The sequence below is a fragment of the Marmota flaviventris genome, chromosome 11 (genome assembly GCF_047511675.1).
Source record: "Marmota flaviventris isolate mMarFla1 chromosome 11, mMarFla1.hap1, whole genome shotgun sequence".
NCBI classification, from domain to species: domain Eukaryota; kingdom Metazoa; phylum Chordata; class Mammalia; order Rodentia; family Sciuridae; genus Marmota; species Marmota flaviventris.
The window spans coordinates 34,092,148-34,109,424 of NC_092508.1; the positions used below are offsets into that span (position 1 = coordinate 34,092,148).

At 33.2% G+C, this 17,277-nt stretch overlaps 1 protein-coding gene across 6 annotated transcripts in view; it reads left to right on the forward strand.

The window, feature by feature from the left end:
- Hycc2 (hyccin PI4KA lipid kinase complex subunit 2) overlaps nt 1–16,600 on the forward strand; it is a 78,162-nt gene extending 61,562 nt beyond the window's left edge. For 5 of the 6 annotated variants that reach the window (XM_071618925.1, XM_071618924.1, XM_071618926.1 and 2 more), the window contains 4 exons: nt 675–762; nt 3,780–3,939; nt 4,682–4,849; nt 8,922–16,600. In XM_071618925.1, the coding sequence (XP_071475026.1) occupies nt 675–762; nt 3,780–3,939; nt 4,682–4,849; nt 8,922–9,520 (1,015 nt within the window). In that variant the 3' untranslated portion in view covers nt 9,521–16,600. The remainder of the gene's footprint in view (nt 1–674; nt 763–3,779; nt 3,940–4,681; nt 4,850–8,921) is intronic. The other variant, XM_071618927.1, reaches the window with a different exon arrangement.
- The last annotated feature ends 677 nt before the right edge of the window (nt 16,601–17,277 follow it).

Genomic DNA, 17,277 nt, shown 5'->3' on the forward strand with positions numbered 1-17,277 from the left:
GTGGTAGATGAAATTTATGAATTCTTCCTTATTAGATGTAACAAAGGGTCTTTTGTCCCAGGATGAGCACACTATCTTGTTTTTCTAATGTAGTTTCCTTTATTTTTAAAGTAGCACATATATAATATAATTAGTTGTTAAAATTAGAGTCATCCTAAAAATTTTCAGGTTTTCTGTATGGAAAATTATTTCTAAAAAGTTCATAACTCAAGTTTTCATGAATGCATTAAGTATATGATTGAATATTAACCACATGTGATAAAAATCAATTTATTTGAAGAAGCATCTATAAACTACTTTAAACATAGTATTTGAAATTTCCTTTGTTATTATAACCAAAATTAAAAGATTGTAGAAATGAAGTAATATAACAATCGATGTGAAGCCAGGCGTGATGACACATGCCTATAGTCCCAGCAGCTCTGGAAGATATGTAAATTTGAAGCCAGCCTGGGCAATTTGGTGAGACCCTATCCCAGGTAAATTAATTAAAAAGATTGGCTGTATAGCTCCTTGGTATCGTGCCCCTGGGTTTGATCCCCATTACCAGGAAGGAAAATTTTGATGTGAAAATCTTATTTACAACCCAAATAGTAGGACTTAAAATTTTTTAAAAAATTATGTGAGGATTAGAGATATTTGCTAAAGATAGTATATGATATGCTTATCTACAGGTATAATGGACAGTGGGACCTTGGCCAGGAAGTTCTCGATGACATCATTTATAGAGCTCAACTAGAACTTTTTTCTCAACCACTATTGGTAAGTTATATTTACTTCCCCCCCCCCCCCCTTAGCCCTAGAAATTAAACGCAGGGGCACTCTACTACTGAGCTACATCCCCAGCATCCTACTCCATTTTTTTTTCCCCCTTTTAAGACATCCTTTCACTAAGTTGTCCAGGTTGGCATTGAACTTGTTATCCTCCTGCCTCACTTTCCCAAGTGGCTGGAATTACAGGTATCTGACTGACTTACTCTTTATATAACATGTCTGTATGTAAAGAAGGTACTACTAAGTTTAAAAAATTAGAAAGCTAGAATAAAAGTAAAATTCAGTAAATTAAAGAATTAAATGTCTTGAAATACCTTTAAGAGAGAAGAAATGTTAAATATAAGTTATTGAAATCTCTAGAATAAAGGGTGTGATAGAAGTGAGATGATGAATTGCTAAAATGAGTTTGATGCCCCCTCACAAATACCTAAATTCTAAACAATTAGTGTTTTAAATGCAAAGAGAATATGCAGTGAACAAAGAAAAAAAATATTCTCATTAGGCATGACAAGAAAAAGCCAGTTATTTTATCCTGCATATGAAAGTTTTATGCTTTACAAAATAAATGTCAAAAATGTAAATGATAAATATAAAGACAAATGTAAATATCCACTGAGGAAGACATTCTTTGTGCTGTGGTGGTAGTATGACACAACTTTGATCATCTCATTGTGGAAGCAGTCTGGTAAATGTGTGTATGTGTTCTTTCATTCTGTGTTCCATGTGTGGTAGTGTATCCCAGGAAACTAAATACCAAAAACGTGTATTATAAGCACAGCATTACAGTGTTATGTTAAATGGCAAAGCAATAAAACTAGTCTAAATGTTCCACAGCAAGCCAGGCTCACTGGCATGCCCCTGTAATCCTAGTGGCTCTGGAGGCTGAGGCAGGAGGATTGCAAAGTCCAAGGCCAGCCTCAGTAACTTAGTGAGTCCCAAGCAATTTAATGAGACCCTGTCTCAAAATTTTTTAAAAAAGTAAAATAAAATGGGCTGGGGATGTGGCTCAGTGGTAAATCCCAAAAGAAAAAAAAAAAGTTGCAATCAGTACCAAAAGAAAAAAAAGTTCCAAGCAACAAATGATTTATTATGATATTTACTTGATAAAATTATAGCTTGACAACTTATATGAAACAAAAATCCTGGGGCTAGGGATGTAGCTCAGTAGTAGAAACTTGGCCTGGCATGCATGAGACCCTGGGTTCCATTTGAAAGGAAGGGAATGAAGAGAGAAAGAGAAAAGAAAAATGCTAGTTTGTGTTAAGTGGAAAATTAGTATACAGCTTTTTAAAAATCTAGACATAGGAATCAAAATAATAATAGTTGACTAGATGATCTGACTATGGATCATTTTAATTTCTTTCCAGTTTGCAGTACTTTTTGGGAGGTGGAGGGTGGGGGAGTACCTGGGATTGAACCTAGGAGCACTTGACCACTGAGCCACATCCCCAGCCCTATTTTGTATTTTGTTTAGAGATAGGGTCTCATTGACTTGCCTAGCGCCTCACTTTTGCTGAGGCTGGCTTTGAACTTGCAGTTCTCCTCTCTCAGCCTCCTGAGTTGCTGGAATTATAGGCGTGTGCCACTGCGCCCAGCTGCAGTACTTTTTTGAAAAAAGTTTATCTTTTTTGGGGGGATGGGGGGTAGGCACTCTACCACGGAGCTACACCTCCAGCTCTTCTTTATTTTTATTTTAAGACAGGGTCTCACTAAGTTGATGAAGCTAACCTTGAACTCGTCACCCTCCTTCCTCATTCTCCTGAATCACTAGAATTAGAGACATGTCACCATGCCTGGCTATGTCTTTGTTTTAAATATTTTAAGCTGAATATAAATTTATTAAGGTACCATTTGCAATAGTTCTTTGATATTAAATTCCTATTTTTCTCATTTTAGTATCCCCTATTTTACACTAAGGGTTACATTAAAACAGGTAATAGGACAAAAAATTTTCATCATCATCATCATAACTTGAATTTTTAAGGCTCTTTAAATTCATGGTTTATCCTTGTAACCACCTTGAAAATTTAAAAAAATTTAATAAAGTAACATTTCCAAAGCAGTACAGGTTAATCAATTATTCTTTGTTGGCATCTCTGAAGGACCCAATAAATGATAACCCTTTCCTTATTCAAGTTGCAAGTTACATGAACAAATAGTTGGCATATGGAGAAACAAGCATCATCTATATTACTGATAAAGACTAAATTCAGATACTTAACTCCTTACTCATCTATCTAGTAGTCCACTGGAGAGAAGGCCTGAGTGGGCAGGTCAGGCACATCTATCCAGGTTGATACATTCCATATGTGTTTGGCCAAATAGAGAGGGAAGGAGAAAGATAATCCTTTAGGTCAAGATCTTTGCTAGGTTAGTAACCCATTTAAGAAACATTAACTAGTCAACTCTCAATTACTCACCAACCAGGTTTCTCACTTCTCCAAGCTAGCAGAAAGTAGTGTGGCACAATGCCAGAAGTATTTAAGGAAGACTTCTCTTTATGGAAATAGAGAAGTGGAGAAAAGCCTAATTAACAAATGAAGAAGAAACAAAACCACTTAATTTTTGCCTGTTATTTATCATGTGAAGACTAGAAGCTTATTCTAATTTTTCTTACATCAGGGTGCAAAATGGTAAATATTTTTTCTCCTTGAAAGTCAACAACTCCAAGAATCAGTGGGGTATGACTCACTTTTTCTATTTTTTCTTATTTTTGTGGTACTGGGATCAAATCTAGGACCTAGTACATGCTAGGCAAGTTCTCTATCCCTGAGCTACACCCCCAACCCAGTGACTCACATTTTTAAAAATAAATTCTCCTTTGAAAAACCTGTTTTAAGTAATACAGAATGTTGGAGATACAAATATTTCTGACACATTTGTACTTTTGTTATATTAGGATAGGTTTTAAATACATATTCCAAAAGTTACAGAAGCATGAAGTACAGAATAAGCAAAAGCTGCCTGTTGGTTGTAAATTTGTACACCTTATGTTATCATTTTAGGTTGCCAATGCCATGAAAAACTCATTACCATTTGATGCTCCTGATTCTTCACAAGAGGGCCAGAAAGTGCTTAAAGTGGAAGTCACCCCAACAGTGCCGAGGATTTCTCGGACTGCAATTACAACAGCTTCAATCCGTCGGCATAGATGGAGAAGAGAAGGTAAGTACAAAATCCCCATAGTATGCTCATGGAGTCAAGTAAATTTTTCACTGTTTGTATAGACTATATTAACTCATGGTATTATAGCACTTTATATAATTAAAATAAAAGTTTTTTAGTTTTTAAGATAGCTCTTAGAAATGTGATTAAATGCTTACTGTTATATTATAAATATATGTGTACATAAGGTAGAAAGATGTTATACTGCTGTATAAATATTAAAACAAAAATAAGATCAGATGAATTTTTGTCTGTTTTTGAACTAGTAGTAACAACAGGAAAACAGTTTAAGCCTGCTAACTTACTGAGGAAAAAAATAAAAGGTGCATGTATGAGCACTGTGGGAGATAACTATGACAAACCAAACTAACAGTGTAATACAAGCTATCCATAAAATAATTGACTGTGGTTTTGGATTTATATCTTTGCATTTCCTTTTTTATATGTGCTGAACCCAGCAGTATTTCATAAGACATACAGTTCTTGAATAGTCAAGCTGTCTTGCCTAAGAGATATTAATTGCCATTTAATCCCTATTTTTCTGTCCTGTTCATTTGCAAACCTCACATTGTTCATCTGCTGCCTTATGTGCGTGCAAGCTATGCACACACATGTAATTATATAAATAGTGTTTGTGTTAATATCATATCCATATAAACATTCTCTTATCTGCCTGGGTCAGAATGCTCAGAAAAGAATAGAGCAGCACAAAAGCACTAAAATTTTATATGTTGAATCCCAGATGGCTTTGACTTCTCAAACGAGGCTGACTCGAGTATTCCTGGCTCCCCGATCCAACACGGCTCCACTGACCTAGGGATCAAACGTGTGCAAGAGGGGGAGGTGCTGGTGCGCAGGACCCCTGAGCATGGCTCGCCGGAGCCCAACTCGGCAGCAGCCACAACAGAGGGTAGGACAGAGATGAGGAGGCAGAAGTCAGTGAGGCAGTTGCTGGAGAAGGATCCTGGCTCTCTATCCCCAAGCAGAACATCTTTCCATTCTAGTGTGTGTTTCCACTACCCCAGGGTGTATTAGCTTCTCCTTGCAAAGCACCTCTCTTCCCTATATGCCTAGCACCAGGTTAGGTACAATCTTTAGTTACTGTTTGTGCTGGCCTGGAGTGTGCATCCCTGTGTAATCAAAGAACAGCTTGGCATGGCTACTAACAAGGCAGGGGCCTGTATCCAAAAGATTTGCAAATGCTTGGAATTTTTTCATTACTGAGCATGTTTATTCTAACATTAGGAAAGAAAAAATGCACCCAATGGACATGAGCCTTAATAGTTAATATAAATGTATTTATATAATAACTTATTCTTTAAAGATCTGTGAAGAGTTTCAAACCATGAGTATACTTGGGAAATTGAAATGGGGCTGATAATTTATCTGTAATTCTAGGATGTTAAATTAACATCTAATAAGAATTTCTTACCTTTTTGACAGAGTATGCTATATTGATTGAATTTTTATAGTCCTTGTGTTAAGTTGCCTAGGTCTAGAGAATTACTGACACTTTCCTCCATATACGTGCTGTCCTGGTGCACACTACATTTTATAATTCATTGTAAATCATGGTTCTATTATGTAGCTCCCAAATGGAATTGAAATGTATTATTTAGAGATCAGATATCCTAGTAGTTTCTTGTTTCTACAATGTAGGTATCTTGAGAATTTTTTACCTACCATCTTCCATCACTCTCTGTAAAAGAACATTTCTGTCCTCCAGGAAAGTATTTACTTGCTGCCTTGCATGGAATGCCATGAGTTAGCTTTGTGAAAGAGGGAACTGTAGGTAAATAGCTTTTTCATTACCCAATGTGTTGCCACTGTGAAACCTTTATACTGATTTGCATAATAAACCATGTAGTTTTAAAAGAGGTACATATTTTTGCTTAAAGCAAAACATACATAAAGCAATTAACTTCCACCTTAAGGAAGTCTTTCTCTTTTTGGTGCATTAGAAATTTGAGCATGCTCAGTAAGAATTTAAACCTATACTCTGTGCCCTTGCCCATTTGCCCAGGACAGTCAACCTTCATTTTACAGTATTGCATGTGCATGATCTAGGAACCCAGAGAAGTTGGTACTGTTTCAGATTCTTCTTTATATGGCTATGGAAGATGCAGCCTTCCCTTTTTATACTTTCCCTAGCAATCAATTTTAGTGAGAGTATGGAACCCAGAGTTGGCCTAAATTGAACAATATCTTATTTCTTTATATTCTTGATGATTAAATGAGCTACTTAAGAAGTATCTTCTACCATTGTTAGGACTATTGAAAGTATGTGTTAAATGTAGCATGGGTAATTAGTATTGATAAAATTATAGGAAGTGTTAGATTAGTCTGAAATATTGCTTCCAATTCATCAGAAGTCATACATTTTGAAAAAGGAATCAAAACAGTTAATTTCTCTTTAATATTCTATTGAATCCTATTAAATCTTTAAATGCCTTATTTTCATATTTTTAATTACTGGTAGAATGTTAGCTTTAGTGAGGGATTGGTGATATAAAACCACAAGGAAAGGGGAATAAATTTGTTTCTTTTTACTGGGGATTGAACCCAGGGGCACTTTACACTGAGCTACATCCCCAGCCTTTTTTATTTATTTTGAGACAGGGTGTCATAATGTTGCTTAGATTCTTGCTAAATTGCTGAGGCTAGATCCTCCTGCCTCGGCCTCCTGGGTTGATGGGATTACAGCTGTGAGCCACCACATCCAGCAGGGAATAAGTTTTGAGTGTGTTTGAAATTTCTAAACAATTATCTTACCCTTTAGTCTAGCTTAATTATAGTTTTAAATCAATATTAGTAGAATAGGAAAGGCAATTTTTTTTTTTTTTTTTTACAGATTGTTCTTTGGATCATGAGTAGTATTATAATTACCTAGAGAGAAAACTAAAAGAAAAATGTTTTGAGAATTGCCTGTTTTCTTTCTTAAGGTTTTTTAAACAGAAGGAAGGAAATTACTAAAACCTATGAGAAGTTTTGGTAATTCTGTAGTATGCCAGAGCTTTTGAATTAATGTAGACAATTGATCTTTTAAAAATGTTTTAAAGTATGATGGTTTTAAATAGTTTTATAGTTAAAACTGTGATATTATATGTTGAAATTCAGGGAGAATATTAACCTATCACCTACCTATTAAACTGAAGATGATTCCTATAATTAAAGTATAGTCATTGTTCCATTATAATGAACCATTTCCTAGTACATAAAATACCAGTAGGTTCTCTTGCATGGTGGCCTTCATGTTACCATCATCTCTTTTATGGCCATATTGCTTTGGCATAAGATCTGCATGTAGCAAGATTCAAAGCTAGCACTAAATCTCTCAGTCTCCTTCCTAATTAATAGATAAATCCAATGATATATTTCTGTTCATTCCTTGTTTTATATTACCAATACTACTTTTGAATTAGTAACTATTTCTTCTTGGGCATTTTAGAGTTCTTTATACTAATTTTAAGTAAATTACTAAAACAATATGTAAATTAAAGTTTCAATTTTCATGGGACATTATATACAGTTCTCTTGAAGAGGTTGAGAGACATGGTGTCAGCTGCTACTTTTCTTAGTAAATGCATTTTCACATAGCTTTGCATGATTAAACATTAAATTGCTGGATATATATATGTATATATATATATAACAAGGTGCCTTTTGCTTTAAGGATAGCTTATTTCATTCTTTAGAAGGAAAGAAATAACAAATCCATGAGAAAATATAACCAAGAATGTATTTTTATTTTTCCAGGTACTATGTTAAGTAAAAGATTGTGTTTTTAATATTTTATATATCTTTCACTTAGGTAACTTGTATCTCAAAGTAATATTTGTGTAGATTATTTCCTAACATTTTACTCTAACTATAATGCTGGTATCTATTTTGTAGATTTGATTAAACTTATTTGCAGTCTGGGAAAAATATCAGTTTTTGAAAGAAGAAAAAGTATGGTCATATAGTCTCTTAGAAAGTAAATACAATCAATAGATAATTGGGCTTTCTGGAATAGCATGATCAATGTATTATATATACTTCTCTTCCCACAAAAACTCAAGATACAGATTTTTATGTTAACTACAGTTTATGAGTGAAATGTAATGGGGCATTATAATATTTTGTGATTATAAAAGTAAATAAGTGAAATAAAGATGTTGTGTCCAACTACAAATAAAAGATTAAAATACTTTAAAAAAAGTAGTACATCTCAATGCTAGAATCTAAAATATTAAAATATATAATGTAGGAAATGAAAATCATTCTTAAGTATCCCTGCTAGTTTTTTACCACTGTTCCCTGATAATGTTTTCTTCATATTAATTGTTCAGGAAAGTATGGAAACCAGTGAGTAGTCCTGTCCATAAGACAAAATATGGTTGTGAAATTATTGGAAGCAATGTAGTTTCTTAGATTTGAGTTAGAAAATCTATTAGTTCAATATTAAAAGCCTTTAAGCCATAGAGAAGCAGTTAACTTGATAAATATAAAATCTTATTATAGTTTTGGCCTATAGGCATAAATCAGGTTTTGGTATAATTCTAGGTAACTGAAATCGGAAGAGTCCCTTTTGTACATTTTATGGTGGGTTAAAGAAGATATGAGGAAAAGGTTTCAATTGTTTTACAATAGGTAAATATGTTCATGTCAAATGAAAAACAGTATATTATAAAGAGTTATAAATATAAATGTATTTATATATTTAATGTATTGTGCCTGGTTTTATATGCCTAAATATTAATAGTATATTAAGTAAGTTTGTGAATAGTTTTATAAAAACTGAAGTAATTAAAACTAAATGAACACAATAAATAGTATATTAGAATTCTGTATAGATTTATTCTCCTAAATTACTTAGAAGTGTTGATAGTAAGATCATTATGAACTCATAGCAAGTGTTAAGAAAAAGGTCAGTGTTGTTATTCACAACTGCTACTTAACTTAATTTAGCTATTACTAAGTCTTTCTGATTTATTTTTTAGGTGCTGAGGGTGTAAATGGAGGAGAGGAGTCTGTAAACCTGAATGATGCAGATGAAGGATTTTCATCAGGGGCTTCCCTCAGCAGCCAGCCAATTGGGACCAAACCATCCTCTTCTCAGAGGGGAAGCTTACGGAAAGTAGCAACTGGGCGTTCAGCCAAAGATAAAGAAACAGCTTCTGCCATCAAATCCAGTGAGATCCCTCGAGATTCAGTAGTTCGCAAGCAGTATATTCAACAACCAACTGATCTTAGTGTAGATTCCATTGAACTGACACCAATGAAGAAACACCTGAGCCTGCCTGCTGGCCAGGTGGTGCCAAAAACCAATAGTTTAAGTCTAATCAGGACAGCCAGTGCTTCCTCAAGTAAATCATTTGACTATGTAAATGGCAGTCAAGCAAGTACCAGCATTGGGGTTGGCACTGAGGGAGTTACTAATCTAGCAGCTAATAATGCTAATCGATATTCAACTATCAGTCTACAGGAAGACCGGCTAGGTCAAGCTGGTGAAGGTAAAGAGCTCCTCAGCCCAGGAGCCCCCTTAACCAAGCAGTCTCGATCCCCAAGTTTCAATATGCAGCTAATATCCCAGGTGTAGTTTTGACATCCTCTCTTCGCTTACCTTTTAAACGGAACATTTCATTGTATAAGAAGACACTCATCCCACATTGTGAAAATATTGGTCATTGTAATCAGATTTGATTTAGTTTAGGTATCTTCATACTGTATTTTGTATGAAAACAGCAATAAGGTTTTCTTTTCCCTCCTTCCTATATCTTCTCTTCACCTGTACCTTGTAAATGTGTTTGTGAAGCAGTATAACACGTTTGCCTTTTCCATGCCTTCCTTTTTCCTTGGGTGATGTGCAATCCATCATAGGCTGATTGGTCCCATTTCAACACTGTGAGACTGAGGATACACTAGAGGAAGTGGTGTATATGATCCTTATGATTCTTTGGCTTTTGTTCAAAAACAAGACAAAACGGGTTTGTTCACATAATCTATAGAACTATGAAGATTACTGGATCATATTTTTTTCTCTCTTAACCAGGAGTGCCTCAGAGGTTCTGCTATGACTTGGGACTTCTCTGAGTCTGTGCAATCATTTTCTTGAGAAGCATGGGGAAAGGTGGTGGACTGCTGCACTTTTTCATTAAAATGAGGGTAGCTCTTTTTTTCCCCCATTTTCTTTATCCCAAGGACTTAGTTGTTCAGTTACTGAGGCATTTAAATCAATTTGTAGCCACCTCCTTTGGGAGGGTGGGGCTCTAAGTTGATTGTGTAATTGATAATGCACTTTCTCAATGGCTCTCTAGTCATTATTAACATGTCTTCCCTCTTCCCACAAGGACTTAAGATCATTTCTGTCCTTAAATTTTGAACAGCTAACAAATCAGAGAATTCAAGGAGCATGTTCTATTTCCCAGGAATGATTGACACTTTGGTGCTGGGGTTTTGTTGGGGGAGGGGTGGTTTTTGTTTAGCTTGTTGCAATTGTGTCTGAGGGGGGTTTTGATTGGTGTTTTCTTTTTCTTTGTGAGCTGATGATGACTGAAGTAGAACTGTACGTCTTCAGGTAAAGAGAGGGATTTCTCAATCCACTTTCTGTGATGTTAGACTCTTGGAGAAACCCTTTCAGCTGCTTTCTAGATGTACCTAAATTCAGTCAGACATTTTGGATTAATAAACCTAAAGTCCTGATAGATCATATACTCCAAGGAAATACATCAGGGACAGATAGTTGGCTGAAAACACTGATGCTTCAATGTGACACATTTTTATAGAACATTTCTACCAGGGGGTACTGACTTGATTTCTCCTATAAGGACTACACTGCCTTTGTGTTTAGTATAATGCAGTTTGTGTATCTTCTAATCTGCAAAGTTTCTCATTTTTATAAAACTTTGAAATCATGCCAGTAAGCTAGATGTTGAATGTATGTAAGTAGCATTTGGTAACTGCTATAAGGCTACAGAAGTACATTATTGATTTTAAAACATTTTTTAAAATTCTGATTTGATTGATAAGATTTATTATAACCTCTTCTGGGTCTCGAGCTCTAATGTTTGAAAAAGAAGGGAATATACTTGGTTTTTGAAAATCAGTATTGTGACTTGAACTGCTATAAATTATCCTTCCACAAAATACAGTTATTAGTGCTTTGTGCATTTACTTTATTATTGTGAAAGAAAAATGAGTTTATAGAAAGCAAGTATTCTCCTTATTAATGGTTTTAAATTTTATCTCTACCAATTGAAATTACAAATAATTTTGTGATAATAACTAAGAAAATGCCTTTTTTTTCCACACCTAAAATCCCCGTTGTTTTCAGTTGTAAGAGCATTAAAAAAAACAGGGTGTTAGCATGTTCATAAGGATTTTAATTTGGTGGTCTGTAACATTTTTCAGCTCATATGAAAATGAAAAACTAGAACCTGAACTAGTATCCAGAATATTGCCAAAGTCCAGGCAAAAGTTGATGGTTTATGTATATGTGTATGGTATGTAAATATATCACAAAGATATATTTTAAATATTTAAGAGATGCCAGGTAAGTGAAAAGAAAATTTTGAACAGCCAAAATAAATGAGGCATACAACTTTATAGCATACTATAAAAGTTTCAGGTATGTAAGGAAAGGAATATTGCACTCACCAGGGAATGAGATCTTGGCTATGGCCAGAGTTTCCTCATTTTATGGCAAAAATACCTGGTTTATATAGGCTGTTTTTAATTCAACAAGTTGTGCACGTATTGGCATCTAAATCAAGCATTTGAATTAAAAGCACAAAAGAAATACCAAATAAATGAAATTACAGTAAAAGCTATAATAAAAATTCTCTTTAAGAATTCCATTAAGATCATATTACTAGAAAGCAAACTAAATGTGTAGCGAAAAGTTAAATTTAACTTAGGAGAGACTTTTAAATATGAAAATATTTTAAGAAATCATTTGTTATATCTGCAAAATTAATTTGAAATTTTTTCATCTTGCTACTATGTGCAGTAGCCTGTAATCACAGAACTAGGGAGATTAAGGCAAGAGGATGGCAAGTTGAAAGCCAGAATTAGAAGCTTAAATTAACAAGACCCTGTCTCAGAAAATTAAAAGGACTTAGTGGTAGAGTGCCCCTGGGTTCAATCCCCATTATCGCAAGAAAAAAAAATTCATCTTAGAGGATTTTATTTATCTGTACGTGTATACGTGTGTGTGTGTGTGTGTGTTGCTGAACCCAGGGCCTTGTGCGTGTAAGGCAAGCACTCTATCAACTGAGCTATATCCCTAGCCCCAACATATAGATTAATGTTTCAGGACCCTGTAACAATTGTTTTCTTGTAGGTGATATTTGGCCCCAATGAAGAAACATTTCATTTAGTTTAGACTTTCCATTCAGGGTCTTAAGAGATTTCCTGTATAAGATATAGTTACAATGAAAAAAGTTTAACTATCAAAATTTCAGGCTTTTAAATTCCTTTTGCATTATTTATTAGTATTTAATATACTTTTATTTCAGGTATACAAATACACGCCAGCAATATTCATTCTTTGTCCTTTAACAGTCTTTTATTTTATATTTTTTATACCTCCTTAAAAAAGTTTACCAATCTATGAAAAAGACACTTAGAAAATACTTGTTTTCTATAATAAAACTATTTGGTGCCATCTGTGCCAGGTTGAATTAAGGAATATAAAGAAATACCAGAAGAGTTTGGGAATTCTTTCGTATGACATTAATTTTAAGATCATATTACTAGAAAGCAAACTAAATGTATACGAAAAGTTAAATTTAACTTAGGAGAGACTTTTAAATATGAAAATATTTTAAGAAGCTAAGGAGGAAATAGTTGTAATTTAATATCCTGATCCCCTATCACCACCCTTACTTACCAAATCCACTCTTCTGTGCCTATTTATTATAGAATCAGAATTTGTGTGCTAGAAGAGACCCTAGAGATAATTAGTCTCCCCACACACATTCATCCTCAGGAAACGAGACTCAAAGAGGTTGTGACACTACAAGGTCATATAACTAAGAAGCAGAGCCAGAATCAACCCTCATCTCCCATGAAATGCATATTAACACCCCACTGCCACTCTTTATCCATACTATGGTAAATATGGTACGTAAATACTTTCCATCTCTGCAGCTTCTTTACATTTCTGGTCTAGTAGTTGGTAAATACAACACATTAAGAAAAGTATTAAATCCAGAAAAAAATGTAGAGTGATAAATGTAGATGGGGAAGTATTAAAAAAATAGGTATCTTTTACAAATATAAGGATAGGTACATTCTTTAATTTACGCCTTACTCATTTTCTGCCACATAATGATGATATGCTGCCATGTTGTTTATATTTGTGGGGATTTATTTAAATGCAAAGTAAGCTCAGTGAAATGGTTTTGTTCAGTGTTGTAGCTATTTTAAAATAATTTTTGAATCAGCCAGCTTTCAGCAAATAAGGTGGCCAGTTCATTGTATTTCATAATGGAGTATTGTAAAAGCTTAAATAAATCTGATTCCATTGATTTCTAATGTAAAGAGAAATTGGACCTTAATGTGCTTATAGAAGATGAAAGCAATATTTCCTTATATGACTGAAAAAAATGTTATGGTGTGAAGCTTATGATTCCATGATGGAATAGTGAACATCTCATTAAGTGTATATATCACATAAAATGTCTTAAATGCAGTAGTCAGATACATAAGCTCAATATTTCCAACCTGTAGTCTCGAATTCCACTTAGTAGCTTTAAATTAATTATTTTCTAGACACTGGAATACTGAGAATAATTTCAGATTGTTTTGTTTGCACTATTTTTGTGAATATTTTAATGAAGTGGGGTGTTTTTTCCTACCTCGCTTTGTGAGGTTTGTATGGGTCCACTTTTGTGTACTTTAGTTATTGACAGTCGTTTGTGTCATTTAGTTTTCTGCATGTTCATTTGTAAATAAAAATATTAGTATCTGTCTTTATGGGTAGCATATTGTAAAAACACTGGCAAGGAGGATCTCTCCATTTCTGATCATGGATTATATTACAAAGTAAGTTTGGTTTTCTGGAAAAAAAATCAGTATTTCAGTTACTTATCTGTTTTTCAGTTTAAAAAGTTCAATAAGTCATGCCAGTGATCAGAAAATCTAAGAATTTTAGGGTACTTTTCTTAAACAGTCTGAACATGAGACTTTTTAGCTTTCAAGTTGAATGATTACTGTCATTGTTTCACCACCAAGTTGGTTGAGACACTTATTTGTACTACTTTAATTTTTTAAAAGTGCTTTTTAGAAATAAGTTGTTTGAAAACCAACTAAATACTGTTAGTTTAGACTCTTTAAAATTAGAATATTTGTCAGATTATAAGGAGATAGAATGCAGTATAAAACTCATAGTGCTAATAAAATCATAATGAATCTCCAGATTGGTACAATTTTCCATGCTAAGATGGTCAGAACTGACAACATAATACAAATTTTAGTATTACTTGCATTGTGTGTATCTAATGGGTATATCAAACTGGCACTGAACATTTATAGGAAAATACTGTTCATTACAGGAGATACTTTCTAACCTCCCTGCCCATATAAGCACATTTTTTCCTAACCCTGACCATACAACAAAATTTTGGTCATTTTTTCAGTATTTTTGTAATCTTAGGCATCAGTCCCATGAGAAACATACACAAGGGCAAACAATTCAGAATAGAAATTAGCAGAAAGCTAGGAAATAACTGGCAGCATAGTACAGAAATATATGGGTTGTTCTGCTTCTATATTTTGAGAAAATGTGTTCATGATGTTTACAAATTAAGGCATACTTATATGTCTGCTATTATGCTATTATATTTAATATAGATTTTACCAAAAAGTAGAATTAGGTACAGGTTAAGTATAAATGAGTCCTTTTTAAAAACTCTGTATTTGCAGGTAGGCTTAATAAAGAGATCCTTTTATTTTCAGAGAAATTAATTTAATTGGACAATCCATCCATCCCCAGCTAGTGAACTGATATCAATCTGGTTTGTTGTATTTGAGTGTGAAGAGCTCAGTGTTAATTATATCAGAGAAAATTTTTTACATCTTCATTATGGATTTACCAAAGAAAATGTTATTGACCAAATGTAATTTTTAAAGCACCTCTTAAGGAATAAAGCCCATCTGACCTATACACAGGATTGCATACCCTGGGGAAAATATTAAAAGATTATTTGACCTGGAAAACAAGTATACAATAGTTATAAGTTTCCAATTGAGGTTTTCTTATACCAGTAAGATTTCAATATTCTGGCAAAGTACTATTTAAAGGCTAACTACAAATATTATTCCTTATGGCACATTTTCACATTTTCTTAAATAAAACTAAGGATTTGGCTTATCAGTATTGAACAAAAGGGGACATTACTAAATTGGTATATTGTGTGATATTATAGTTTTTAAAATGTGGAGGAAATTGTGGAAATGCACCTCTTTGTTCAGTGGTAGTTATTTCTAATAAGTAGGATATTGGTTAAACTGGTATGGTTTACAAAATTTACGTACATGATCAATTTTTTTCTTTGTATAAAAACATTGGTTTAAGAAAAGCTAAAATACTAATTTTTTAAATGTATAGATAAAAAAACTAAAGGTTTAGTTGTTAAATGATTTTTGAAATCATGAAATATAATTGTAAATTAACTGATGTTCCAAACAGGTTCTATATGTATTATCTTTTCATATATCAAAGTAAGGAATGTATTGATCAGCTATCTTGGAAAGAAAAAATTGGCTTTCTTATAATGATTGGTGTTTTTTTTTTTTTAAGTTTTATCTGAAATCACTCAATAATCTCATAATCTGAATTGACAGATTATGTTTCATGTGGTGTTTGAAAATATTTGTAATAAGTTCATCTACTACTTTACATTGAATCTTTTTGATTATTACACTAATAATTACACTGGCTTTATATTCATTTTAACTGGCTAAATGAAACAGTTTTTATGGTGCAGATTATTTTCCCACTGTTTTTCTCAAGATAATTTGGCTTTTCTGACCTGCAGTTTCTGAAAGATTTTTTACTAGTGTGGTTTTATGTAATCTGATCTCTGTAGCAATGGACAAGTAAAAGGAAATAGCCACAAAATGTTTGTTTCATAAAAGGATATGGGATGTTATAGATCAGCTCCTGTTTTGTTGTTTTACCCAGCCTCAACTGATAGCTTGGAATAAATTTCCCAAGTATTCAGAGAATGAGTGCTGGTGAAAGTTTAAATAGGATAGGCATGTAAAAATTAATTTCTGTTAAGTGATGACCTTTCAATCCAGGACTAGTAAAAAAAAAAATCATTTTTCTTTCAGAACTGAAGGAAAAAAACTGCACATTTAAGATCATATTTACTGGTGCATGTAAGCCATTATCCTGTCTTACTGAACTGATTAATGCTGTTGATTGTTGAAATGTGAAATGTAGTCACTGTTGACCTTGTAAATATCTGCCAGAGATGAAAAATATTTTAAGTTATTGTAAATAAAGATGTATAAAATTCACTATCAGTCTGCAATGCAGAAACATAATCTAAGATGTTAAATATTGTGTTTCTTGAGAGATGTGTAATTTGCCCCTAGGTGTATCTACTTACATTAAGAATGTAAATTTTCTTTTGTACAGGATAAAAATATAGCTTTATTTGGCTTTTAATTGGATTTCCTGGGGTTGATTTTCTTACCTAAATAGTCCTTTCATTTACAGAAGTTCTTCTATTATATTTTCTCAAAGCATGAAATTTTATTCATGTAAATCTGAACCTTTATATTATACCCTACTAAATAAAGTAAGGCAATATATAAAACTTATTAAAATATGACACAATAAGAAACAACTTACAAAGGCAGGAATTAAAAGTAATACATAAAATGTGTGCCGTATGTTTCTGTATGTTATTTATAGGGATACAAGTTTAGCTTTGTACTAATTTAAAGCAGCCAAATGTAAAGAAAGAAGTAAAATTAATTACATGATTCTTCCTTAAGATTAAACAAATCAGCTTTTCAGTGGAAACACAACTATATCTAGTACTGAAAATATTTATTAGAAAATTTTCTTACATGGATCCTTATAAAGAAGAGCCAACATTATTAACAGTACCCTTTTACATAGACTATGGTGTGTAAGTTATTTAGTCGTCTTCTGCAACATGAATTTAATCAAGGGTTGAGGCCCATGCACACTTTTCCTTTCCCTTTCTTTATATGGACTTTCTAGAAAAATCACTCAGCCTTTTTTTCCTGATGACTCTTATTCCTTGCTATGGACCAAAGCTTCACAAAAACACATTGGTATTATTATTATTATTATCATCATCATCATCATCATCA